At 36.4% G+C, this 27,164-nt stretch overlaps 1 protein-coding gene across 8 annotated transcripts in view; it reads right to left on the reverse strand.

Moving 5' to 3' along the window:
• EPHA7 (EPH receptor A7) overlaps nt 1–27,164 on the reverse strand; it is a 164,030-nt gene that overhangs the window by 23,625 nt on the left and 113,241 nt on the right. For 6 of the 8 annotated variants that reach the window (XM_068184084.1, XM_068184081.1, XM_068184077.1 and 3 more), the window contains 7 exons: nt 21,733–21,857; nt 18,036–18,204; nt 10,091–10,199; nt 9,340–9,395; nt 5,374–5,499; nt 1,042–1,227; nt 422–483 (listed from right to left, as the gene is read on the reverse strand). In XM_068184084.1, the coding sequence (XP_068040185.1) occupies nt 422–483; nt 1,042–1,227; nt 5,374–5,499; nt 9,340–9,395; nt 10,091–10,199; nt 18,036–18,204; nt 21,733–21,857 (833 nt within the window). The remainder of the gene's footprint in view (nt 1–421; nt 484–1,041; nt 1,228–5,373; nt 5,500–9,339; nt 9,396–10,090; nt 10,200–18,035; nt 18,205–21,732; nt 21,858–27,164) is intronic. The other 2 variants (XM_068184078.1, XM_068184080.1) reach the window with 1 other exon arrangement.

Consider the following 27,164-nt stretch of genomic DNA (forward strand, 5'->3'; position numbering starts at 1 on the left):
TGACACAGTAAAATTCTGCTCCCAAAAAGCCGAAGATTGGACTTCAGGTATCAGTGGTTTTAATTTCAACTGGTGGCTATAATAAAACCCACCATGTCTATGCCACTCTAAATCACATAAATTCCAGAATGTTCCCACATGATCCTGTCTGATCTTCTCATTTCTGATCTGGTTTTGCTGAAACAACATAGAGAACCTGCTACTATTTATCAAAACTCCATTTCAACCTGAAAACCATTTTAATTATACTTAATTAAATATAATAAAGATAATATAAATATAATTAATATTTTAATTGTATTTAATTATATATGCATCTGTACATATATATATGCACAGGTATAAGACATTTTTTAATGTGTCAATATACAATATATGTCACTCTAAATATGTTTATATAAGTTTTCATTTTGGTACTCACCCTAAGAAATGCATCTAAGGCCCCATTCTCCATGTATTCTATTACAATCATGACTGGTTTCCCTGAAAGAAAAGAAGACAGATATTTGAGAACAGTAAAACAAATGGAGTGCCTTTTTTTGATAAAACACATGCTATTCCTTTGAAAGACTGAATCATTCAGACACTGAACATTTCTGAGCCCTCCAGCACTGTTACAGAGCTCTAATTTCTTAAATATCTGCATGGAAAGTGGTCATGATTCATAAAATCGAACCATACAAATCAAAAAGTCAGTGTGTTCTCCTAACTCCTGCTGTGTGAACAGGACTCTGGAATAATGACACTTCAGAATATATGAAAAGACACGAGAAACCTTATCTCTCTGCATGGTCTTTGAGGCTCATGAAACTAGAAAAATAATATGTTTCAAAGTACTTCATCTTTTAATCATGCGTGCATCTAAATTTTTTTCCTCAGGTTGTAGCATAAAGTAAGTATTGTTTTAGTTAGTTACGCATCAGGAGAAAATCCATTAGGAGTGTGCAGTCTGTTTATAATTTCAATCTTTGACCATGAATAAGGCAGAGTAATTTCTGCCATCATGTTGTTATTTGACTGACAGACCGAGCTGCTGCTTACCTCTGGTAACAACTCCTTCTAGGTGAACCACGTTGGGATGGTCAAACTGTCCCATGATGCTTGCTTCACACAGAAAATCTCTCCTCTGCTTTTCAGTGTAGCCAACTTTCAGAGTTTTTATGGCTACTGCAACGTCTCTCTTGCCAGGAAGCTTTAGACGCCCACTGCACACTTCACCAAACTCTCCTAAAATGAAGTAGATCAATGCTGAATTACTCTAAATACCAGTATTTTTCTTAGGCCTTGATTCAAATAGCCACCTAAGTGTGTGTTTAAATTTAATGTGTTCATATTTGAAATGGATTACTTCAGCATGCGCCTTAAATGAATTGCTCACCCCTATGGAATAAACACTTCAGTTAAGCCAACTGACAGGACTATTATTTGAATATTTTAAGAGACTTGTTAATAATTTCTTGCATTTTTTCAAAAACAGAAAATAAAAAATGAAGTGGCTTTCATAAGAAAACACTATTCTTGAAATAGTAATACCATTCCTAAGTAAAAATGTCATTCTTCTCTACATGGTTTCCTTGCTATCTTTGGTTTCAATGGGCTTTTTTCTTTCAAAAGGCAGGTCTTGCAGAGCTGCTTTTAATTTAGCATCCTTATGGTGTTAAATGAAGCACTACATTATTACCGTCAAGCAGCATAATTTACTTTACAGATAATGAAATTAAAGGTGTGACTTAAAACAATTTTGTTACATTGAACAAACACAAGCAAATACTGCAAGTTTGTAAAAGGTTCTAAACTAACAGACAACTGGAACTTGAAGAAGCCTGCGATAAAAAAGACCAAACAGCCACAAGAACACCAAAAAAAAAAAAAAAAAAAAAGCCCCAACAACCAAATCTGGAAGAGAAGTAATTGAACTCCATCAGGAAACAGGATGGAAGCATGTGAGATGTGGAGCTGAATGGCAATATATCTGCCTCACTATTAACGAGATTATGAAAGATTTGAGAATTGTCCCTTGTCTCACACCTTTGTCAGCAGAGAACAAAAGTGAGATCTCCAATTCTGCAGGCAGGAAGAAAAATCTCCTTGTATACACAGAAGAAGAGGGTAGTAACAGACGTTACTGAATAAAAGGTGACAGTTCTTTAAAAAGAAATATTAACCACAAAAATATTTAATAATCTGGTACTTCATAAACTCATCTGCAGTTTGAGAGATATGGTTCCAAGTCCCTCCCCCAAATCAAATCAAGTCAGAAATTTCTCTCCTGCATACCTGTGGAGTGTCTTAACATTAAACTGTTACGTATACACAAGTATGCAGACACACCTACATCTAAGACATGTTTTAGGACGAGTGCTGAAAAAAATGACTGAACTAGACCTACACAAAGAGTATGATTAGAGAATCCTTTTGTGAGAAACTTTATGAGATCAGGACTTAGGGGGACATACACACTGGCAAGGTGTCTGGCTGTCAGTGGAGAGAAGCATGCTCAAAGTTGGGCTGAATGCTTGAAGAGCTAGATGTTGGGGAGTTTTAATGGATGGGCTGCAAAAAATCTTTTTTATGTCACCATCAGTATTTGAACACTTCTGTTCTCCTATTAGTCCTAAATCAAGCTTTGGGAAAGAAAAAAGCAGTACCTGGGTCTTGGCTTCACAGTTCATCCAGAAGGGCAGAACTTTGACCATGCCTCTGACCATTTTTAACTGACTTGTTTGAGCAAGCCTCCTCTCAGCATGGCTCTTTTCACGACCCTTACAGGAGATGACTGCACATAGAATCAAATTCCTGTCCCTCACATTCTATGCTAGCTGAACCAAGGCTAGCTCAGATGAATTCCATACACCTCGTGCTGTACCTAAGCTAACTGACCACACAAGTGTTCCTGCCTGCATATTATCCTCAACCATCCTTGGGCACTGAGCTAAGAATGCCATGAGGTATAGCTGTTACATGCACAACAACTAGCTGCTCATGCCCCTAGCTTGGTGCCTTAACCTCCCTCCTGCACTTCATTAGCAATGTGGATGACTATTAATGAATTCACCACTCACTCACTCACAGCTCCTAGCTGCAAGAACTTCCTAAAGGATAACAATTTTCTCTAGCAGTACTTTCCAAAATTGTTTCTTTCCATGCCGAAAACAAGACGTGAGTATAGGAGTGTGTCTGTGTGTCTGTGATATTTCAGAGCCAGGTAATTAGGATACTTGGCACAGGAGACAATAAGGCTTAACTCCTTTCCAGCTCTCTGTGATCTGATTTTGATTGATTTCCAAAGGCAGATCACACACACTTGGGCAAACCAGAAACTTCAACTTGCATGTTATGCATTTCAGGCCAGGATGCTAGCCAATGAACTACTTTTATTCCCAAGAAAATAGTACATTCAGCTGAAATGATGCCCAAAAATAAACTGGAAAATATGACAACAAGAGAGGGAATACTGCACAGCCACACAGCCACTAGCTTAGCATGTCAACAAAGCAGAGGCTAAAACAAAGGATGTGTGGTATGAACAACTTAACATAGTGGACACCATATTCTGTATCTGACAGGTGGCCACAGCGGGATGGTAATGAAAATGTTGGCGAGGAAAGCACATATCCCTCATGCAAATTGAGTGCAAACATACTTGCACCCTGTTTGTGTCTGACAGACGTGGTACTACTCAATAGTTGATGTGGCCAGCATTGCTGATGCATATTGAGATTGCTAATTGGCTTTTCTGGTGCTGTCACTAGCAGAAATTCCATATTCTTCTTTGATGCATGGGTTTCAACTGCTGCTTTGGGTCTGTTTGCTTCTGTTGTTGCTGGACTACATTTCATTTCACTCCTGTTTGCTATTTACATCAACAGGTTAAAGCCATAGCTAAACATGACACACAGTATGCTTCCACCACTGCACTCCTAATTCACTTTCTTCAGACTGACTACTGATATGTTAGTTGTTTTTGCTATCAATTATACTCATTAAAACCAAGAATAAATTCATCTGCAGTCAAGAAAATTAACACTCTGGAATTTGTCATAACAGTGAAAATGAATTTTAAACTGTATACTCTGCAGCACAAGTGTTTTTCAGCATTTTTCTCAGAAGGCATTAGCAAAATCCAACTGAATATATCTTTGTGCTCTGAACTGTTGCTATGCTGGTAGCTTTTTAACTCAAAGCAAAAGATAAAGCTCAGCAATTTTTCTTTGCTAATCTTGCATACTGTGTATCTATTAGAAGAAATGCTGCCATTCTGGCATCACAAAAATTACTAGTTAGCAAGAGCTGGATTCTTATGCTCTTACTCATTGAAGGAATAATTTGCTCAGCAGTGTGGTTAATTTCAATGGTACTACTCCTTGATTAAGACATGATTCAACATGACTGAGGTTACTTTAAAAAAGGTGTTGTACTTTAAAATTCTAAGTGTAAAGATTTTTTTACAGGTAAAACAACTTATTCTAGAGAAATTTCTTCTTCTGTTTTTAAAAAATAGCACAACATGTAATTTACAGTACCAAACTACAGAGTGATTTTAAAAGAATTCTATTAATACTTATATAAAACAACAGGAAAGCAAAAGAACATTTCCTCCAGGAATCCGAAGTATTTTATATTTTTCTTACTCATGGAAACTTAATTTCACTACATGGAGTAGTGCAATAAAAATGTCACGTATCTTATTAATGCAAACAAATGAAACTGCCTTTTTAGAGCATGAACACCATGGCTTAAGTAGGTGGTAGACAGCTCAAAGGAAAAAAAACAATGTAGTGCTGGTGCAATTACAATCAGTCATAAGAAGTTAAACAATAACTTTTTGTATTCATAGAATATCAAAAAGAAAAATGGTAGAAGAAAAAACAACCTTAGGGAAGACTTTGTTATACAGAAACAAGACCTTCCTACTCTCTACTTAGGATTTTGTGCTGCAGCCAGTATTCCTTACATGAACAAGCTGCAGAGGTCAAAAAGCCCACTTGCAAAAGGCAAGCAAGCAGAATTTGCACAAATGCCTAATGCCTTTACTCTGACAGTAAATAATAGGCAGCACAACTGGCCCAGTCCCCCCAGTTCCAATTTTAACAGCAGATACTTGATTAAAAACCCATAAGCTTTCAATGTCAAGCAAGACTTTTAATTTACTCATTTATTTTGGTTTTTTTAGTTGTAGTTGGGCTTTTCCCCTGTTTGTTTTACATTTTAGAAGCAAGTACGGCTTCATTGCTCTTAACCACTCTGGCAAATTCAAAAAGTTCTTCTATACCTGAGGTATAATTATTTGAATTATTTGCCTGTCATTATGATGAATGAGTTTCGATCCCGGCTAAATGGAACAGTTGAATCAGGAAGCCACAGCAGCCTTACCTGCGCCAATCACACGCTCAATTTTAATACAAGAGGCATCTAGCTCCTTGGCGAATTGATGGACAGCTCTATTTGGGTCCTCGTAGGTTTCAGGGTCAATGTAGGTTTTGGTGCCTGGAAATTTAACTGTAATGATGTAAGAAAGCATGACTGTGATGAAGCAAAAGCACTTATTGTGCAGTCAGCCCAGGAATTTCATTATGCAGAGTGCTCCTTGGAAGAGTGAACCTGTTTCCATGCTGCCTGAGCCAGAGCCACTCTGAGAGGCAACCTCAGTTTTAGGCATCATCTGCAAGCATGCTGACACAAGTATACACAATCCCATCTCTAGAAAATGACTAACATTAGCATCTGCATCTCCTCTTGAACTGAAAGAAATAATAAATATTAAATAGTACTTAATGGAATAAAATGCAAGGGTTGAGAGGGAGTAAAAACAAAGCGGGCAAAGGGTATAATGCCAGCAGAGGAGGTGAAAGCTTCCTTTCCGTGTAAGGACATCTTATCCTCAACGCCCAGGATGCATAAACAGCATTTCCTTATGTTATTTCTCTCCTCTAGAGGGATTTGAAAGGCTTCTTCACCCCCCTGAATTTGCTTAAACTACTGAATATAATATTGCTTGTAGACTGTGGCAACAGTCAAACTATCCACAGCACTCAGAAATTACATCCTCAGGTGTATTTCTTGCACTATAATATAAACATGAGAAACACCTGTAGCCAAGTTGTAAAGGCACAGGAAGGGAAAGTGGCCTCTGTGGCACAATTATCTCCCCTCTCAAGCACCTAAGTGAATAATATGCAGCAACTTTTTTTTTTGCTCATTCTTTCTCCATGCTTAGTACAGCTCAGGCAGCATAGTGCTCTGGTCAGCATGCAGGTTTTTTCCTTAGTTTGCTGATAATTCAGGTAAATTATCTTTTGCTATTCTGGTCAAAGTACAAACTCCTGGTGATAGTAGAGCAACCCTGGAAATCTATTAATCAATCGATTTTTATGAAATAAATTTGTTGACAAGGATTATACTCTCGAGCTTTAATTAAATCAGTGAATTAAAACTCAATATGAAAATGCAAAAATGTTCTTCTCTTAATTGATATACTCATAATCAAGAACAGGATCAAAAGTCAATAAAAAACATAAATAATTTTCAGTTGCTTTGTATTCTTTGAATTTAACATAAAATATATTAAATTTGAAATTATATTGAAAAACAGCTTAGTAATCATGGGTATTTATGTTTTAGATGGTATTAATGACCTAAATACAAAAACCATAAGAAAAATAAAAACAAACCTAAATTGTTTCAGTAATAAAATGAATTTACAGCCAGGGAAATTATTTGAAATGTTGCCCAGATGTTGTTATCTGTCACATAATATATTTAAATGGATGTTCTTTTGGTTGCATTGGAAATTTGAATGCTGATTTTTTTTTAAATTAAATATTTATTTCTTAAAACCAAAAGAGACTGGACAAAATGAGAATTAAGCAGTAGGTTGACCTCTGGTAGTAGTGCTTTAAGGCAAGGAGATGGAGAAGGAGACATCCTCTTGTGCTTGTGATGAAGGGCCTGGATTGGAAGTAACCTTGCAAATCTTAAGTGGGCCTCTGATGGGTCTTTGTTCAAGCCGTCATAAAACATTTTGACAGGCCAAGGCTATCCTGGCATAGCAACATGAAGTAATGCTGGCCTGCATTTGCAGACATTGTTAGATGAAAAAGGGAGGAGGAAACCAAATATAAATCTGAATTGCTTGACTAAACTCCTTCATTGTACTTGTATCTTCAAGTGTAGCACTTGAGGTCAAAGAGAGATGAAGGGAACTGAAATGAAATATATGATGGTCCATTAAATTCACTACTTAAAAATCTGCTTTAAAGAATGTTTGCTTGTAAGTTTTTGTTCTAAGTAAAGAACAGAAATGTTACTTGCTTGTTGTAAGTTACTTTTTTGAAAATCCAGTCTGGTACTTCAGAGCAGAAGAATGTTGTCTAGCTATTACAGAGCAAAAGGCCACCAAACTGGTGTTCACAGCTCTGTGACCAAGCTAGTGACCACAGCATTGGGTTCCATCTCACTCTGTAAACGGCTATCAAATGGTATTGAATGCTACACCTACAATCAACAGATGAAGGAAAACTAGTTTGGCAAGAAGTGACTTTATCTGGTGCCATGATTTAAGAAAGACTCTGTATGCTCAATAATCAGGCTAATTTTCTAGATAATCAGATTTCTTGAAAGTAAAATAAGGGAAAGGAACACTTATAAAATGTCACCATTTCTGGATCAACTATCAATTATTAGGTAACAGCTTCCAAATTAGTTAATTTACACTTTTACTGAAATAAAAAAGAAAACATGTCACCAACAATGGAGGTAAGAAATTATTTTGTTAGCGTATCCCTTTTGTTTATATACTGACAAACAAGAATACATAGTTGATCTTTTCCTTCAAGGACATAACAGGGTTTTAAAAGTAAAAGTAATAGCTCTTCTGGAGATGTGAAATGCTTATAATGCATTTTAAAGGCAAATTTCAAATCCATCACTCCCAGAAGAGTAGCATTTAAGTAAAATGAGATTTTTGACAAATTCTTTAAAATCACTTGCACTGCAAAGTGCATGATACATAATTCTTATCTCATTATTATTTTCCACCTTTCTGGCACAGTTTATGAATTGATTGACTAACGCTGCAATGATGTCACTACTCAGTTTGACACTCACTGCATTTAAACAATTTAGATAGCCACAGACCCAAACTTAGGAAATGCGATAAATTTCCAGCTTTTTTTTTTCAGGGAAGAACGGTAAAACAGAACCTTGATCTGATTTTGAGTGGAGCTTTGGCTAGAACTATTCATTTAAAGAGGAATGCATTGAGAAAATACTTAGAATTTATGACTAGTGGCTACTTAATTTTCCATGTGACATTACTTTTAGATAATACTTCATGATTTTAACATACCTAATACAAGTCCTATTGCTTTCATAAAAAAAAAAAAGAACTGATGAATTTAAATACAACTGCAATTACTGGTAGACAACAAAGGCTAAATACAGCATAGCATGACTGAATAGCATGTACTAGTATGAGAGTGACCAGGTATGGGAGAAGATTGGAAAGACTAGCATTGTTCTGCATCAGAACTTATGTTCATTTTAATTCTGTGATTTTTTTTTTCAATTATGGTTGCTCAAAATAATTTTGCAATTTAGTTTAACACACTTCTTGAGTTAATGACTAATTCTAAAACAGATCAAAACATTCCTCTCCCCTTATATATTCAGTTGTCATTAACCCAAGAAAGATGTGTTTTATTGAGTTTTCCCAGGGTTCTAGTTTAAGTTCAAATGGTAGATGTGATTTTAACAAGAGAGGCTTTGGGTACTATTCTTAGCTAGGCAAGTGATTGTAGATCACACAACAGTAATGAAGTGGCTGACCTTTCTTTTCATATTAAATACTCTATTTTTAAGGACATTATGTTTTGTAAATATTGATGGTGCTACTGTATTCACAGTAGCAGAACACAGCTTTTGAGCAGAACAGCTTCATTTTAGGGTGATGTAGTAACTCACACTTTCTTAATCTGAAGTTTGCCTGAGGTAAAGTTCAAAAAGTCACTTAGGCAAAGTAGGAGTGAATACTCCACCTCAGAGGGATCATTAGGACAACGTGAAACATGTATTCAAAGCAATCAAAAGAAACTAAAAAATGCAGAATGAAAACAGCAGTATATCATAGATATATATAGAAATAAAACCACCTGTGTGAGCAATGTTGACTTTAATCTGCATTCTTTTTGTGTAGGTCACATTTTTAGTGTTTAACTTGCTATTTACACAGCATTTTTGAATTTCCTATGGCATTATCTTTCACGGAGTCTTGGTTTAGTATTGTCTACACTATTGTAATTTTGAATTTTTGAAAGGGGGGGAAAAAAGCAAAACACTTACAATGAAAGTAAAGTTCTTCATCCCCTTCTTGATCCGCTTTGCTATAGCCACAATGCCTGAAAAGAAAGGAAAATACCAGTTTTACTAGTAAATAATGATTTACTTATCACATCTAAAGTCCTGACAAAATCAGTTCTGCAGGCTGGGATTTTCAGGCACTGAGCACCTAACTGCTGTAGGCCCTTTGAAACATCCACCTATAATTCTATTGACAGCAGAGTTTTAAATAAATAATGAACAGCTGCAATCAAAAGGCTTTTGTATCAAATACCAGATGGGACAGGTCTTGGAGAAAGAATTCTAGTTCTGGTGAAAGGCTTCTACAGATAAAACAGAGGATTAAAGAACTTGAAAGTAGAACACTGTTTTACATGAGGTTATTCTTAAACTTACTGCTGTGTCTCATTTTTTTGAATGTAAAGTCATTTAAAGGCTGATCAGATAAAGTGTCAGACTTCTCCATGTGAGAAAACTGAACAGAAAGAGAGACTTTGAGGAGTAGAGGTAAAGCACCTGTTAGGGGTTCCTTTTACAGCACATTTACGTAGGACAAAAAGAACATCTTGATACAAGTATCTTGCCAAAGTAAGAGGATAAACGATATAATTGGTAAAAGGATTTAAATGAAAACTGCCCTTACTAAGAATTATTTCTATTTCAGTTTTGCAAATTGCGATCCCAGGTTCGACTGTGTCTCAAGAGTTCACAAGAGTGGTGTCAGATGTGCTTATGTCCATCAAAGATGCAATACCTTCGTCCGATGATGAATCCAAACACCATGAAGACCAGGATGATAGTTCCTGCCACAGCAACCACAGCTATGATAATAACAGGATTCTGTTCACTGGAAACAGCTGTGGCTACAAACAGAGCACAGAGCTGAGATTAGTTAAAATTAATCCCAACTAAGGGACTTCAAAAATTTAAGTCAATCATCATGAATTGTAGACTCTCTACTGTTGTAGACTGCCTTTGTCTGAAACAATTACATTGATAAAGTTAGTCTAAAGAAGGGCCTCTATTGGAAATTCAACTAAATGCTGTATGAGTTAATGATTGTCTACACTGAATAAAAAGAAGCCAAGCTGGAATTTCCATGGCCAAAGTGATACAGCCATTACCTGAAAGCCAGTCACTTCCACTTCCGACTACTGCTTTGCTGCATTTGTTTTGACTCTCTCCTACAAGAGGAGTCCTGGATATCCCTGTAAGGAGGGACAGTAGGAGGGTAATCCCTAACTCTGCTCCTAGCCTCCCCTCTAAAACTCATTGATACGACTTTGAGGGCTTCCAAGGAAAGTGTCTTTAAGAAAAACGTTTGTGCTGAAGCACTATTAACACAGATTTCCTAGGTAGCATATTTCAATCTCTTACTGCTATTAATCATTGTAAATGGCTATTATTACTTACCATTTGTTTCTGTTAGAAACAAAAAGGTGCTTCCACATTAATACAAAATAGAATTCTCCATGCTTCAGAGAATTTACATGCTAAAATATCCCCACATTATTGCTCTTTTTATTCAGATATGCCAATTCTATTAATATATGTAAATGTATACATGTCACATTAATGTAAACTGAGGATGTAATACTTAGCCTGAGAAACCTTGAAGCTTGTTAAAAACATTGCTTGCCTGACATCTAATAAGGGTGGCCATGTACTCTGATACATTAAGTAAGCACAGCTCTCCTGAACTCTGGAGATGCACTGGTTTGTAACAGTGAGGATCTGAACCAGAAGATGAATAGAGGATGAGACATGAGGGACTGTGTAAGTGACAGTCAGCTGGAATAAAAAAACCACAGAATAATAGAATCATTTAGGTTGTAAAAGTCCTCCAAGATCATCAAGTCCAACCTTTGACCGAATACCACCATAACAAACGACATGAAGTAAATGCAGCTTACAGTGGCACTTCGAACACCTCCCCTGGGTGGCCCATTCCAATGACTAAACACTTGTTTAGTGACAAAATTCTTCCTGATATCCCCTGGTGCATCTTGAGGCTCTGTCTTCTTTTCCTTGCGAAGAGACCGATCGCCACCTTACAACAAGCTCCATTCAGGTACTTTTAGAGAGTGGCTCCTCTCTGAGCCTCCATTTCTCCAGGCTAAACAACCCCAGCTCCCTCATTTTCTCCTCATCAGACTTGTGCTGCTGCAAACTCTGTTCCCTTCTCTGGACATGCTTCAGCAACTCAATGTCCTTTCCAAAGTGAAGGGCCCAGAAGTGGATACAGGACTCAAGGTGTGGCCTCACCAGTGCCAAATCAAGAGTGATGATCACTCTCCTAATCCTGCTGGTCACAGTATTCCTGAAACAAGCAAGGATGCCATTGGCCTTCTTGGCCACCTGGGCACACACTGGTTTATGTTCAGCCAGCTGTTGATCAGCATCCCCAGGTTCTTTTTCACTGGGCCACTTTTCAGGTACTCCTCCCCTGACCTGTAGTGTTGCATGAGGTTGTTATGACCCATGTGCAGGACTCAACACTTTACCTTACAAACCTCATACAGTATTCTTTGGCCCATCAATTCAGACTGTTCAGATCCCTCTACAGAACTTTCCTATCCTCCAGCAGATCAACACTCTGGTCTAATTTAGTGTTGCCTGAGAGCTTACTGAGGGAGTCCAAGCCATCAATTATAATATTAAACAGCACTAGCTCCACTACTGAGTTTAGGGGAACCCCACTAGTGACCATCCACCAACTGGATGTAGCACCATACATTACCACCCTTTGGGCCTGGCCATCCAGCCATTTTTTAACCAGCAAAGAGTGCACCTGTCTAAGCCATGGGCTGCCAGTCTCTCCAGAAGAATGGTGTGGGAGTCAGTATTGAATGCTTTACTGAAGTCCAGGTAAACTACATCCCCTAAGCAGGTAACTTGGTAATAAAAGGAGATGAGGTTTATCTAGCAAGACCTGTCTTTCCAAAGGCCAAGCTGGCTCTACCTGATCCATTTGTTGTCCTGTATGTGACGTGGGATCACACTCAAAATTATTTGATCCATGACCTTCCCTGGCACCAAGGTCAGGCTGACCTCTGTGGTTCTCCAGACCCTCCTTCCAGCCCTTCTCATAGATGGGTGTCACATTGTCCAATTGCAGTTATCTGGGACCTCAGCCTTTTCCTCATCCTTGGCTACACTCCTCCACATCAAGAAAATGATGGATATTTTCCTTGACCCTCTTTTTGTTGGTAATTTATTTATAAAAATACATATTATATTTCACAACTGTGGCCAGATTGAGTTCTAACTGAGCTCTCACCTTCCTAGGTTTCTCTCTACATGACCTAATAACATCCTTACATGCTTCCTGAGTTGCCTGTCCCTTTCTTCCAAAGGTCATAAACTCTTTTTTCCCTGAGTTCCAGTGAAAGCTCCCTATTCAGTCACGCCAGTTTTCTTCCACACTGGCTCACCTTTCAGCACACAGGGATGGCCTGTTTCTGCGCCTGTAAGACTTCCTTCAATCTCCTCCTGTTTGTTACCTATACTGTGTGCATTGGTGTAGATGTACTTCAGTTGGGTTGATTTCACCCCTAACACTGGCATGCCACCCCTAGACTCTCCTCTAGTGAGCCTGGTCTTACCCCTTTCACCTTTCAAACTTAGTTTAAAGTCCTATCAATCAGCTCTTCAAACTCATGGGTTAGAATCCTTTTCCCCTTTTAAGATAGGTGAACCCCATCTGTCTCCAGCAGGCCTGGGACCGTGTAAACTGTCCCATGACTTGAAATGCAGCCAACAGATGAAAGAGGCAAAGGAAAAAAAGGAGACCAAACTGATAGCAGACTAACTAAATTAATGGTATGCTAATATGGTTTTCTGCTGGTACTGGTAACTTAACTGGAATGTCTACACCAGGTTTTATGAACTCCACAGAATTGGGCTTGTGTTACAGACTTCAGAGGTTCCCACAGAAACAAATAACCCAGAATTTTCTTGGGAGAAGTAAGCCAATCAACATGATTTATTTTTTCACTGACACTGACCTGTACCAACTGTTTCCCCCCAAAATAGCAAATCCCTTGTTATACTACACAGATTTAGAATACTCTGCACTGGAGGGAAATTACACACACCCCCCTAATTTTATTTCCTGAAGAAACTTGTGATCTTTCTATATTGTCTCTAACGCACATGAGGAAGATCACACTATTAAAAATGCTGGTGTTGGAGTAGTAGTTGCCGCTGCCTATAATCTGTCCCCAACAAGCCTCTCCACAGCTGGCTCAGTGATGGAGACGAGAAAGGCTCTTTTTGCAGGGTTTTATTCCAGCGAAAGATATCACATGTGGTTGAAGGGAACCCAGCGAGGTAAAAAAGAGACCGACCACGTGGAGGAGACAGCTTAAGAAGGGGAAGGGGTGGGGGGCGGAGCTAAGGGTTGGGCAGAGGGGTTTGGTGTCCAGGGAAAGGGGGGGTGGCCACCAGGGATACCAGTCCAGTGAGGGGACAAGGAAAGGAGAAACCAGGGGAAGTTACACAGGGGAAGTTGCGGCACAAAAGCCCCAATGGGAGACCGCTTTTCCCCCCAGGAGGACTCTATGGTGAGTAGTTACTGCCGTTGCCAGGGCAGAGGACTTGGGAATTGACCAAGGTGGGAGAGTTCATGGGTGCTACACACTATTCCTGTAACTCTTTAACTAAAAAAGAATGCTTATCTTTAAGTAACTATAACTTTCTGAGATACACAAGTCAGTAGGATGCTACTGTAGATTTGCCTATATTCCACTCATACAGCTTTTAAGAAATCAGTGGTGACTGTCTTGTGCAAGAGCATAGGGGCATAAGTCATACAACTCAGTTTCTGCAACTCATCTGGGCCATCAAAACAGACAATCCCAAGGAATGTAAAATTTCTGTAAAATACAGCATTTTCTTGAACTATTCCCATCTGTCTTTGAACTTCACTGCAAACCTCACTTGGAAGGGAAGAAGAGGCAGCATCCTGTCATAATGGCCAGGGTGTGAAGCTTCATCCATCCAAAAAAGTTTGGAAAAATCCCCAGCCTTGCCTGTCACCTAGTCCAGTAGCCAAGATAAGTGCATAGAGGCTGACATATGTGAGTGGGTTGCTCTATCTAAGTGCCTCACAGATTTTGGGTACTCGCACATTCTGGAAGCAAGCAGACAATGTTTTTTGGGCTCTGGAAAATGTTGGGGACATGGTACACTGGCCAACTGGTAAGACAGGTGGGATGCAATGTATGATTTATTTTTATATCTTCAAAAAAAAGAGATGAGGGGGCTGATAGTGGACATGGTCTGGTATAAATTCAGTGACAGCAGTGTAAGACATCTGCCTCTGTTCAGGTACTCTGCTGCTTCTCCTGTGTGAGGAACTCAGTCTGCTGGTGTAAGGGTGAATCAGAACACAGCTTCTGGAATGATCCCTGTGGCTTGGCAGAAACAAAGATGCTAGAGTGTTCTTAGAGGAATGATTTTGGGATGCAGAGGGTCTTTTCAGAGGGTGCATGCCTGACTACCTGTCATTGGTGATGCCACAACAGCAGTGACAGGGAATCAGCACCAGGACAGGAAAGCTCTTACCTCTGCTTAAGCTGTGCTCAGAGGTTGACACAGGGAGCTGGTACTTGGGCATTCAGCTACAGCTGACACCTGATCTGAGCTATGAGATGTACACAGCCAATGCACAATGCTTAATTTAAAGGAGTTAAATTTAAACCAGCTTTTAAATACATGGTTGTAGGGATGGGGAATGCATATCTAAACACCCTGGAGGATTTAAAAAAGGATATCAGCTGAAAATGCTGTGCTGATGCTCCAACAACCTTTTCTCATGTAAGCAACTTCAAATGCACAATTTCTAGAAAAGAATTCTTGGTGAAGTTAACCATGAAAGATTCAATGATAACTGGATCCATGTATGCCAAATACTACTTTCTTAAGTATTTCTTAAGTATGTGCTTTATGCCTTCTATAAAAATTTGTAGTATTGGTATTTCAGACTTTGGAGATAAATTTTTGGTATGCAAAATGCTTCAATCTTGTTCGATTTACTCGGATTCATGGAAAAAGGAAAAAGCAGAGACTTAATTCCAGGTTTTGTCAAGTGCTTCTACTTTAACAGTAAGAGCTGTAAATAAGTCAAAGATTGGACTCGATGACCTCAGAGGTCTTTTCCTACCTAATTGATTCTGTGATTCTGTAAATGAAAAGATCTGCTTCCATTACAAAAAGCAGAGGATTGTCTTTAGGTCCACTGGCTATAAACCACTAAACTTGACTTTTAAATACGTCAGTGAACCAAGAGATAGAATTGACACTTGAGTGATATTTTATACATTTGAGTGTTTTTCCAGAAGGACTTCTGTTTCTAATAACTAGCCAACAAAAAATACGACTAGAACTATTGATTGAGCTGTGGCAAACACAGTTTAGAGTAGAAATGGTCTGCCTTTATAAAGCATGTTTACTTCATAAATATCTATGCAATACTCAACATGTATGATATGATCTAATACATGTATAATATATGTATATTTTACATATTAGATAATATTAATATAGTGGTTATAGTGCCTCAAATATTGAAAAGTGGCTATACAGTTTCTATCACAATTCAGAAAACAGCACACTATTCAAAAATCTACTTAATTAACAACACCAACCAAACAGTGCCAACCAGAGGAAGTGCCAGGACAAATCCACATAGGCAACATGACTAACTGAATGTGGTGATCATTATATATATTCTTACACAATTATATACATGTGTATTTTTTTTTTTAAATACTTTGACATTTTTAAAAGCTGAATACAGAAATCCACTGGAATGATGAGAAGAAGCCAAAGCTTCTAAACTGTAGCATAACACGATTTCGTGTTCACCTGCATGGTACGTCCCTTGAGGTATATTTCCCAAAACCAATCCAGTAAAGGTCTTCCTTTCAAATGCTAACAATAGACCAATTTGATGAGCCTGTAAGTTCTGATAAAATTATAAATAAAATATAAGAAACTAATACTTTAATGTAAAACAATTTTGGAAGAGTTTAATGGAATTTGCTATCTTTTTACCAACATTTTAATTATTTCTGAAAACCCTATATGGGAAATCTTGGATGCTTACCCTTGCTGGGAATTTTATTTTATAATATCGTCTCAAGATAATGGAAAATATGTTACTTCTAGAATTTTCTTTAATGAAAACACAGAACATTTTTCATGGCATCTCAAAGCATACAGCTGGCCTGTGACAAAAGAAACCTGCTGTGCATCCTGGCCAAGAATCTCTGTGGTTTATATGCATTTTTTCATCATCTGAGTCAGAAAAGGAGTACAGGAGAGTGGTCAGTGATGCATTTATTATAGGATTTTCTAATCTCCCATATGTTGACCAAACTCCAGTCAAAACTGTTTATCTTTGAAACCATCTTTGCTAATCTTAGCAGCTACCAGTCTGCTTACATTCCGTATGTAAAAAAATACTCAGATAATTAGAGAAATGTTGGGGAAATATTTTGATATAATAATTTTAAACCACTATGGACAATAAATTATCTAATTAGCAGGAACTTATTATGACAGACTTCTAATTTGTTTTCCAGAAAACTATTCAAAATAAGAAATTACTTCTGGCTGTACCTCAGGTTCCCATTCTACAAAATGGGGATTCTGCTACTGACTTTTTCTACAGATGGGAAGTATGCTATTAGACACAGAGCTAATAATATTAGTAATAACAGTTTACTGCTGTTATTATGATAATTACTGTTTCAATTATGTCTATTAGATATGTGGTATTATGCATTATTTATAGTTTTTATATTCTGTGTGGAACTAAGGCGGAATCAAGACCTAACTACCATATATTAAGAATAACCACAAGTTGTCCAGGCAACAGCTGGCTGCAATTAATAGGATGCAATAATGTCGGTCTGCACTCAGACTGCTGCATAGGGTGCATGAAGGGTATGGCATCCATACCCTTTGAATTCAAAGACTACATATTCCTGTATTTCCAGTTCCCAATCCAGCTGACCTGACGCAGCTCCTGTGAAGGAGCTCAGGGCTTCCAGGTCTCAATGATGGAAGAAGTTTTTTGGTTACACAGTTTACAACTTATTATACAAGCCTGAAAAGAGCTCGTATAATTAGTATAATTGAGATTTCATTTCTTTACTAAACTAAATTGCCAATGAATTCAAAATACACTAAAGATGGAATAACAGCTGAAGACACACATATAAACTAAAATACCAAGTTGTTGAGTTTTTCTTCAGAAAATCAGATGAAAAAAATAGCTTGGAGAAGTCTCTGTGGGTTGAAATCTCCTCCTTCCTTCTCTCCCCAGTTACAGAAGAATCTAGTTGAGTTATTCCGCTCATCACTACTCACTTCTTTTGTGGGGAAAAATAAAAGTGTGTTTGAATTTAAAATAAAAAAAGTCTTTGTGTATTAGAAGGAGAGCAAAGGAGAAGAACCTAATATGTAACAAATCTCCTCCAGCAAACTGTACGACTCATTTTCACTTCTATGGTAAAATAAATTATGGAAGCTCATCCTTCAAAAGACAATGACAAAAAGTTCTTTGGTTCTTCTTCATGTAGAACCAAATTCTTTTTAATTGTAATTATGTTGCTTATGACACTTTCCTTTCTTGCTTTACTTACTACCTCTACAGAAAGGGTTAATTTCCTGTAAACCTAATTCCTTACCTGTGGCTTCTTCCAGTGTGGCAACATCCAGTCTGGGGCTATAATTTCCATAACCAGCAGCAGTAAAAGCACGAATCTGGAAAACATACACTGTTCCTGGCTTTAGGTTATTAATAGAAGCTGAAGTGGACTTGGTTTTCACTGTTGAATAGGTCCTCTCCCTTTGATCCTGGAAACAAAAAGACAAAAGATTAAATGACATTTACAGATCAGATTTTACCATGATTGCACAACAGCAACTGACAGCCAGCCTGGGTAGTTTATTTCTATTTGCTGAATGCTCTTTTCCCCCAACAACAAAAATAAAGCATACTCTGTGGAGTATTACAAAACATTGTCAATGCAATGAAGAGCTCTAAGTGTAACATAAAATTCAAATGGCATGCTCGTGTTGTTACTCAGAAAACATCCAAAAAATAAAAAAAAAAAAAGATTTTTTTTTGGCTCTGATTAAATTTTGTGAAATTTTGATGAGAAATAACTCAACCACAGCTTTCTGGGGGAATCTGTGATGTCTACAGTTCAAGGACAGAGAAATTTTTCTTTCATGGTCAGAACATGACAAACATAGGGCTGCACAATCTGCCTTCATTCTGCATTAATTCAGTTTATAGCTGTCAGAATTCTGAATGGAAAAACTCTGACATCATTACTTTGACATCGTACCCTTCTATGACCTCTAAAAAAATATCACCAACTTATAATTGGCTGGATTTTGCATAATTTCTGAGGTCCTTAACTCAGTTTTCATTCAGATTTTCATCTCTGGTTTTTAGTCTTTTCTCAGTTTTAGACTCTAAGGCCTAAAGAAGAACCTAGTGAAAGAAGCTCAGTATGACACTCCACAAATTTGAAGCTGTAAGATTACAAACCCTAAGAGTAATAACTCACTTTCAAATAGTACAAAAGCTATATCACAGATCATTAGAGTATTCAAAAAGCTATACTTATTCATCACATTTACTGACACAGATTATGTTTCAGCATAGATATGTGAAGCCCTGTTGATTTTTGGTGGCAGATGCAACCCTGATTTGAAGGGCAGAAGAGATGAATTAACCAACCATCTGAATGCACCACATGACCAGACAAGCATGAGCCGAACGCAGCAGTGCTAATGAGATGGATACAGAGGTAAAAAATAAATCTGTAACTCATTTCAATAATATTTCACTAGCTAAAAGTGATGGAGAGCCTTCCCTGTCACAGTCAGTAAAGCAACAAAGGCTTTTGCTGAAATACCACACAGAACATACAGGGCTATAAAGAACATATATGATTTCTCAGATTCAGTAAGGGTTTCTCTTGGTTCTTGCCCAGTCTGTTACTTGAGCAAGCCTACAGTCTTAGCTAGCAACAATTTTCCATATCTTCTCCAAAAGAGTTTTATTCATCAGGAAGTGACGACCTCGGCAGAATGTATATTGGCATGTGAGAAAGAACAGGAATGCTTGAGAAATGAGACAAGAGTGTAAGGAAACCATAAACAGCAAGGTTCAGGACTGTAAGCCACAGTGGAATTTCAGTTTAGGTTTTGATACATAAACGAGGCTTATTTGAATTGCCAACAGTCCTTGTATTCAAAACTAAATAAATAACAAAAAAATAAAAATAACCTGCACTAGAAATCTCACAGAACAGGCTTACTTTGGAGATTTCCGGCCGTTTCCGTTCCAGCCCTAGCCAAAAGTGAGAGGTGAAAAAAACACTTATCGGAGTATTTCAGAATGACAAAAAATGTTTGATTTAATTTGGGTCTAAAAGGAGCTGAAAGTTCAAATCCTTTTATCTTTCTTTTCTTTTAAACTAGTGAAACAAAACTTACATGGCCTCTCTCATTCTGAGCAAGAAGACTGTGAATTAATTTTAAAGCTGAAATGCATTTTTTGGAAGGAAAACAATGATTTCAGTATTTGTGCAAAAATTACTTCAGTTAAAGTTACATAGTCCAGTTAAAGTTACATAGTTCAGTTAAAGTTACATAAAAAGTTACATTCAACATAACTGTCTGAATGAGCTTTTAATTCTCTTATTAATTTCACTGTACTAAGTATAATACTGGAATATGTCCTTCCATTAAATAAAACAACTTTAACATCAGTTTTTCTCTTTGCAAACACAGAGAAAACTGGCAATGAAATTCTGCTGGTTATTTAAAATGAATATATAGGGAAAATAATAAAAGCCACATTCTAAAAGCTATCATTATATAAAAAGCTGGGTCTCTTGGTAATTTTTCTGTCATTTTACATTACCCATTGATTTTTTTTATTTTATTTGAACAGATTAGAAACTGTTCTGCACATTAAAGTAATGCAAGGTTTTTGGGTTCTCAAGTTTTTAAGTTTTTTTTTTGGTTCAGGGGACAGTTTTGCCCTTGATAAATATGCAACATTTAAAAAATACTTGGACTTTATTTGCATGTGTATGTACACACACATGCTCGAGGGACAAAAATCATCTGCTAAAATTAGTAAAATTTCTTCCAAAGAATTATTCAGCTATCTGTATCTATCTGTTAGATTTTGTTATAAGAATCATTAGAATGAACAACTTAAACTCTAAGTTAGCCTCAAAAAATAAAAATTTTATTCCTTTCCCAAATCATATAAAGATCTTTTGATAAGTGTATTTGTGATGCACTGAAAATGAAATATGACACTTGATATTACATCCAATCTGGGCTGAATTTACCTAATTTTGTGTTACCTAGTAAGATGACATGCTCTTTTTGATATAGGGGTACTGTTACCTTGCCTGCAGAAATGTCTTCATGAGTGACCACAAAGGAGTCCCTTTATTCATTTTTTTTTCATTTTAATTCAATTTTTTTTTTTCACAGAATGTTTTATAAAGATTAGGAATATGTTATGTTATGCAATTTCCCAGGGAATCTGGAGCAGCCAAACTTAGTCTGAGTCCCATGACAAATGTCGAACTGCACAACCTGCCTTCACTCTGCTTTCATCCAGTTTACGGTTGTCAGAAATTTTTTATTCTGCAGTACTTCAAAGTTATCATGAATGAAGCCCTGGACATGCTGAAATGAATGGCAAAACTCCGACTGACATCAGTAAGATTGCAATTTCACTCTACTAGAAACAGAGATCACTTCATCTACTACTGAAAAGCAGCCTTCAATTCATTATTGCATTGAGAGAAAAAGTGAAAGATAAATTTCACAGTCCTGGTCCTTTTTAAAAGGACAAATAAGGAATATTTATTTCCTAAAAGTCTAGGAAGTGTTTTGAAAATTTTCAGACATCAAGTAGGAGCTGCCCAGCTCATAACAAAATACAAAATGCAGTAGGGAGTTGTACTTGATACATCATTTCAAGACTAGAATTACATTGGTACAGAAGGAAATGAAAAAAGCTTCAAGCACAATGTAGAATAGATGTGAAAACAGGAATTTAAGGATAAAAAATATCCAAGTACAATTTAACAATAAAAAAGGAAAGAAAGGCAGATTTCAAGTGTATATTTCATTTTTAGTATGCCAAAATGCAGTATTTGAGACATATGATAGCAATAATAATGGCAGGATTTAGCTAGTTATTAAAAACAAGAAAAATCACTGACTTTGGAGAGATGAGGTAGTTGATAGCTGATGATTTTAACACTGTTCCACAATGCAGCAAGACAACATAAAGCAAACAACACATTGTTGCACATTACAGATAATCTTAGCACTTACTTTCTCATAATATTTGATTTCATATTCAGTAATGACTCCATTGGGATGTTCTGGCTCCTGCCAGGAAAGCTCCACGCTCCTCTGCAGCACTCTTTCTTTCATTACGCCACTAACTTGCGAGGGAGCTGTTTGGACAAGATGTGTCAATAAATAAAAAGCAAATTCGTTGGATGGCTAAAATCAAATGTCATTACTGATCCACCTCATGCTGAGCAACTTTCATTAAGGTAAAAGAAAGCACCTTTTCATAGCTCACAATTCAAAGCTAATGAATATTCTAGCAGATCCATATTACTGTTCATAAACTTATAAATCTAACTAAAGTGCAAAGAGCAAAAGGTGTCATTGTTCGAGTTAGTGCAAAACTGAGATTGATGGGATAGGAAAAACAATTAAGGAAATTAATTCTGATGATGACAGCAAATAAATTTTTAGACTGATGTGTGGTAAATTAAGAGTCTAAATATTTATTGCGTATGTTTCTGAAATGCACATAAAAAGAGAAATAATATTTTAGAAGCAAAATCACATTTTAGGCTGATTTGATATGACTAATTCTAGTTCTGCTTAGAAATAATCTCTCACATTATTTGATTATGACATGACAGTGATGAAAACGACTTTGCTAAGAGACTAAGCCCACTCTTTTTCACTTGTTCCAACCTCTCCAGGACATTTACTCTTTAGAGATAAGTTTCTGTATTTGGTCTTAGCATTTTTGAAAGTGCAAGACAATTTAAGGAGTAGATCTCATGGAACAAAGGTGACACTGTCTTCCTCTTAGTCACTCTAGGGAGATATAAATAAATGCATGCTTCATGCACACACATGTACACACACTGAGTTTCCTAATAAATATTGCCCGCAAACAAGCACTTTTTGAAATTAAAAAACCCCAAACCCAATATAAAAGCATTATAGAGACATTGACTCTCATATAAAAATATTTAATGGAGAATGTAATAAACTGTGAGAAACTGAAAAAATAACTCACTTTCTCAACTTATTTTTAATGAGAAGGACAGCAGATATTTTTCAGATGTGCAGCATCATAGGAGGTCAAATATCACAGTCTTCCTCAAATATACACACTGAATTTAGAACAGAAGTCCTATAAAACTATAGCACTTCGAAAAACAACTCTGGTATTGGAACCATGAAGAACTTGATCTTGTTCTCATTCAGTTTAGTGGAAATCAATTTTGCTCATGCAAAAGATAAAGAACAAGAGGACCTGACCCTCAGCCCCCTACAGTTAAAAGCTAGATGCCATTTACATGGATAAGGACCTGGTCTTGGGGCAGACTCAGACACAGGATAGGTGTCTGAGATAAATTTATTAGAAATAATATACTAGAGATAATACTAAAGATATTAGAGATAAATTTATATATTTTTCTAACACAGAATCTAATACTGATTTTATTTTGAAATTTTTGCTTAAAAAACCTGAAAACTTTAAATCTTTTAGGTAAAAAAACACCACCTTATTTCAGAACTGTATATAAAGCTTTCATTATGTAAAAATTATATATTCTTCAGATAAAATCAGATTCTTATCCCAAGCAACAAGGTTTTCTTCACTTTCTCTAGTTTTCTAAAATAACATAAAACATCTATAATCCACGCTGCTGTATCAATTATAAAAACATGATGACAAAATTATTATTATATATTATAAAAATTATTATATAATTATAAAATTATTATATATTATAAAATACCTAAAGCTCAATAAAGAAAACAATCCTCTGAAAAAATAAATTGGATTGTTAACTTCTTACTGCAGTTTTGAAGTTTCTAGGATTTAAAAAAAATTATAACATGTATGTTCATGTAAGTTGCATATTGTAGGCTCCAAGAATACGTGAAAATTAGAGTTTGAAGCCATGCATGATAATCTTCATTATGAACTATTATGCTGTATATAATCAATATAATCAAAGTTGAAGATCTCTTACTTTAGGCTGCCTAAATGATAAAATCATAAAATTGTATCAGACCAGCAACATGGGTTGCTGCAAAAAGCCAGGATCAGTCTCACTCTCCTTGCATTCTCTTTCTAAAAGCTGAGAGTATTTTCACTCTTTAATTATTGAAATATATTATTTTGCATTGCTAGGACTCCAGAATGCAGCAAACTAATTTACTGTCTAGTTTTCTTTGACATGATTAACTAGTTGTCTTCTTTGCCTAAATAAGTACCTCTGCATCCTGAATGAATTTCAGAGAGGTCATTATGTTTCATGTGTAACTTTCTATCTCATCCAGATAAATGTACCTCAAATTGCTAATCCTACATTTCTAGATGTCTGATATTGATGTTGGTACTTATCATTGAACAATTTTATATTACCTAGGTCACTGGAATTTGTTTTCCCTGTTTCCTGCTTTTTGTTTTTGCTTATCAAATTTTTTCATTCCGTTGGCCACAGCATTCATTTTTCTTAAAGCAGTGAAGCAAAATAAAGTTGATATTAGTTAACTCTGTGTATGTGGGAAAGGAACAGGAATGTGAAGGAGAAGGGACTGAGAGAGGGGAAAGATTTTAATCTAGGTAATGAAATACACTGTGCAACATTCCTGCTTATCACCTGTACAAAGTACGTAATAAACAGGCATATTCCATTCTTAAAGAATTTCCATTCAAACTAAAATCCCAGTGATTTATCAACATTGCAAGATTATCAACATTGCAATTCAAATTGGTTTGGTTTGGTTTGGGGTTTGTGTGTAGGATTTTTGGTAATTTGTTTTTGTTTTGGGTTTTTTGCAACCAAAACTAAAAAAATGTTGTACTACCTTCCACTGTTGGAAGAACCACATGAGGAAGAAGAGAAAATCCAAACCTACAGTCCAACCTTGCATATGTTAGCAGCTCTGAAGACAATTATGTTGTATATAATTCCCATACCACGTGAGATTCCTAAAATGCAGCATGCTATCTAACCTTGTTTTGAGTCCCCATGTTTTTCAGGGGAAGAAGGGAATCATTAAATTGACTGAAGCCAGAGAATCCTCCTCTGGCAAGGAACACCAGTTTGTTTTCACTGCACAGAAATCTCTTCAAACTAGATCAGCCACATAAGCCAATCCATTGAGAGAGCAGGCTATCTTTATCCCGCCTTTTGGGCTGCATTTCTTGATCTCTGCTTAATGAGAGTATACAGGTCAGAAGCATTTTGTTCTTTATTCTAGTATAATAATTTCCTCTGTATTCAGTCTGTGGCCTTCTTACAGATTGTTTTACATTCATGTTTTATTTTTATGACTTCCTGACATATCCTTTTAAACCTTCAGCCAACTTCTCATTGCCTATCTATGCTAATCAATTAACAACTTTTTATGGTTTTGAAACAACTATATTTGAGCAAGCTTGAAAATGAGTTAAAGAATACAATTCATCCTTAAGTACAAGATAAATTAGGGAAGTAAATTAAAAAAAAAAAACAAACAAAAAGCAAACAAAAAAACAACTCCATAACAACAGGATTAAAAATAACATATTTGTTCCCATTTCTAGGTAAACCAATAATGATAATAACAATAATAATAATAAACTACTTCAGGGTGTTTTTCTTCTAGTAATCTACCTTTGCCACTGCATCTTTAACAAAGTCTTTCATGGCAAAGACACTTCTTACAGAATTTCTAGACAACTATATACCCAGTCCTGAATGACTTGAGCATGCATAATCCCTACTGTATCACTTCAGGTTGCAATGAAGCATCACTTGACAGAATTATTATTTCCATAATATATTACATGAGAGATACAGACTGTTCAAAACACCATTTGCTATCAACTTTCTTTCTGATATACCTCATCTCTTCTTTTTCTCCTTCCTGCTGACACAACATCCAATGCATCAAACACACACAGCCTCTCAGGGCTAACAGGCAGATGTACCTACACACGCAGCATAAGAAAGTACTTTGAGAATGACAGGCCCTCAGCACTCTCATTCACCTTTTTGAAATGCTTCAAATATACCATTCAGCAAAAGAAAAAATTGATTTTCCCCAGGTTTCAACATCACAGCCACTGAGAAATATAACTGTGCTGGGTTTTACTGATAAAGCCTTTAAGTTATATAGATTTCAAGCTGGTCATCATTTTCAGATCAAGTTATAGAAAAAGTTAAAACTGAGGTGACAAAAAGAGCAGGATATTCCAAGGATATATTCTCTTCCAGAGAGAATGTTGCATCTGGTAGACTGATGTGCTCCATCCATACTGCTAAGCCAAGCATGTGGTACATTATTAATATGGGCAAATATTAAGGTATAGAAAACTGTAGCAATTGTTTTGGAAATTGCTACTTTTAGTCCAGAGTAATTTGAAAATTTTATAATATAATACTGCTCACGCCTTTAGTCCCAATCCTTAGCTATTCTCCAATTCTCAAGACTAACATTTTCCTTGATCCATAGTGTGTTTTCTAGAAGGCAAAGACAGGTGTATCTTAACATATCACCACCAAAAAAAAACAAAGCAAAGCAACAAACTCCCAAACAAACAAAACCAATCAAACAAAAATGCCAAGCAAACAACAACAACAAACCAATAGAAACTGAAAAATTAAAATATGTGAAGCTGGACTTTAACATATAAGAGGAATTAGGCATAATATACCAATTGCTAGCACAAAATGAGTAAAAATCTTTTTACTGAAAAAAGATAAGTCAGCAAAAGGAACATACCTATCCATTTCTCAGTGATTTCCTAAAGTCCTGAATATTGAATGTGTCTCAATTCCACCAACAGCGTCAGTCATGAAGACTTTTAATTTGATACTTTTTAAACAGTGTCTCTAGAAGCAGCATCCTGTGCATTTAGTAGTTCATGTATACAAAACAAAATACTTAAAATTCTTAGAAAGAAGGGTTTACAATCCTGCAGTCACACTTCATACAGAAAATTTCATAAATGAGCAGGAGTACATGCTCCTTGTGCAGGACAAATCCTATATTAACAAATGCTACCAAATCTACGCTTGCAACTCCAGTTTCATGACTTGCCATACAAATTCTAAAGAATGAATGGGCTGTCAGACTTCCTTAACCTTTTTTTTTAATGATTTCCTTATCTTACAACAGCAATAATGTGCTGAAGTCAATCTGAGCTTCCTCTTGTACCTGCTGAAGTCTAACAATAACACTGTCACTTCGATAGCACCCTTACGACATTTCCTAAAGGACAACAACTTGGCTTTTGGCATCTTTTATTTTCACATCATGAAGATATACAAGAATCACTCAAACCCACCATCTTTTCCTACAGCAGCAATGAGATCAATTTTACATCCTTGTAAAACAGTATCTTAGGGCCCAATATAAGTTTTACATGACATAAAGGGTTTTTCTGCAACAGTGTTCTACAGCAGTTGAAGGGTGTTTTGAGTATTGAGCCTGAAGGGGACATTGCTAAC

This window comes from Anomalospiza imberbis, chromosome 3 (genome assembly GCF_031753505.1).
Source record: "Anomalospiza imberbis isolate Cuckoo-Finch-1a 21T00152 chromosome 3, ASM3175350v1, whole genome shotgun sequence".
NCBI lineage: Eukaryota > Metazoa > Chordata > Aves > Passeriformes > Viduidae > Anomalospiza > Anomalospiza imberbis.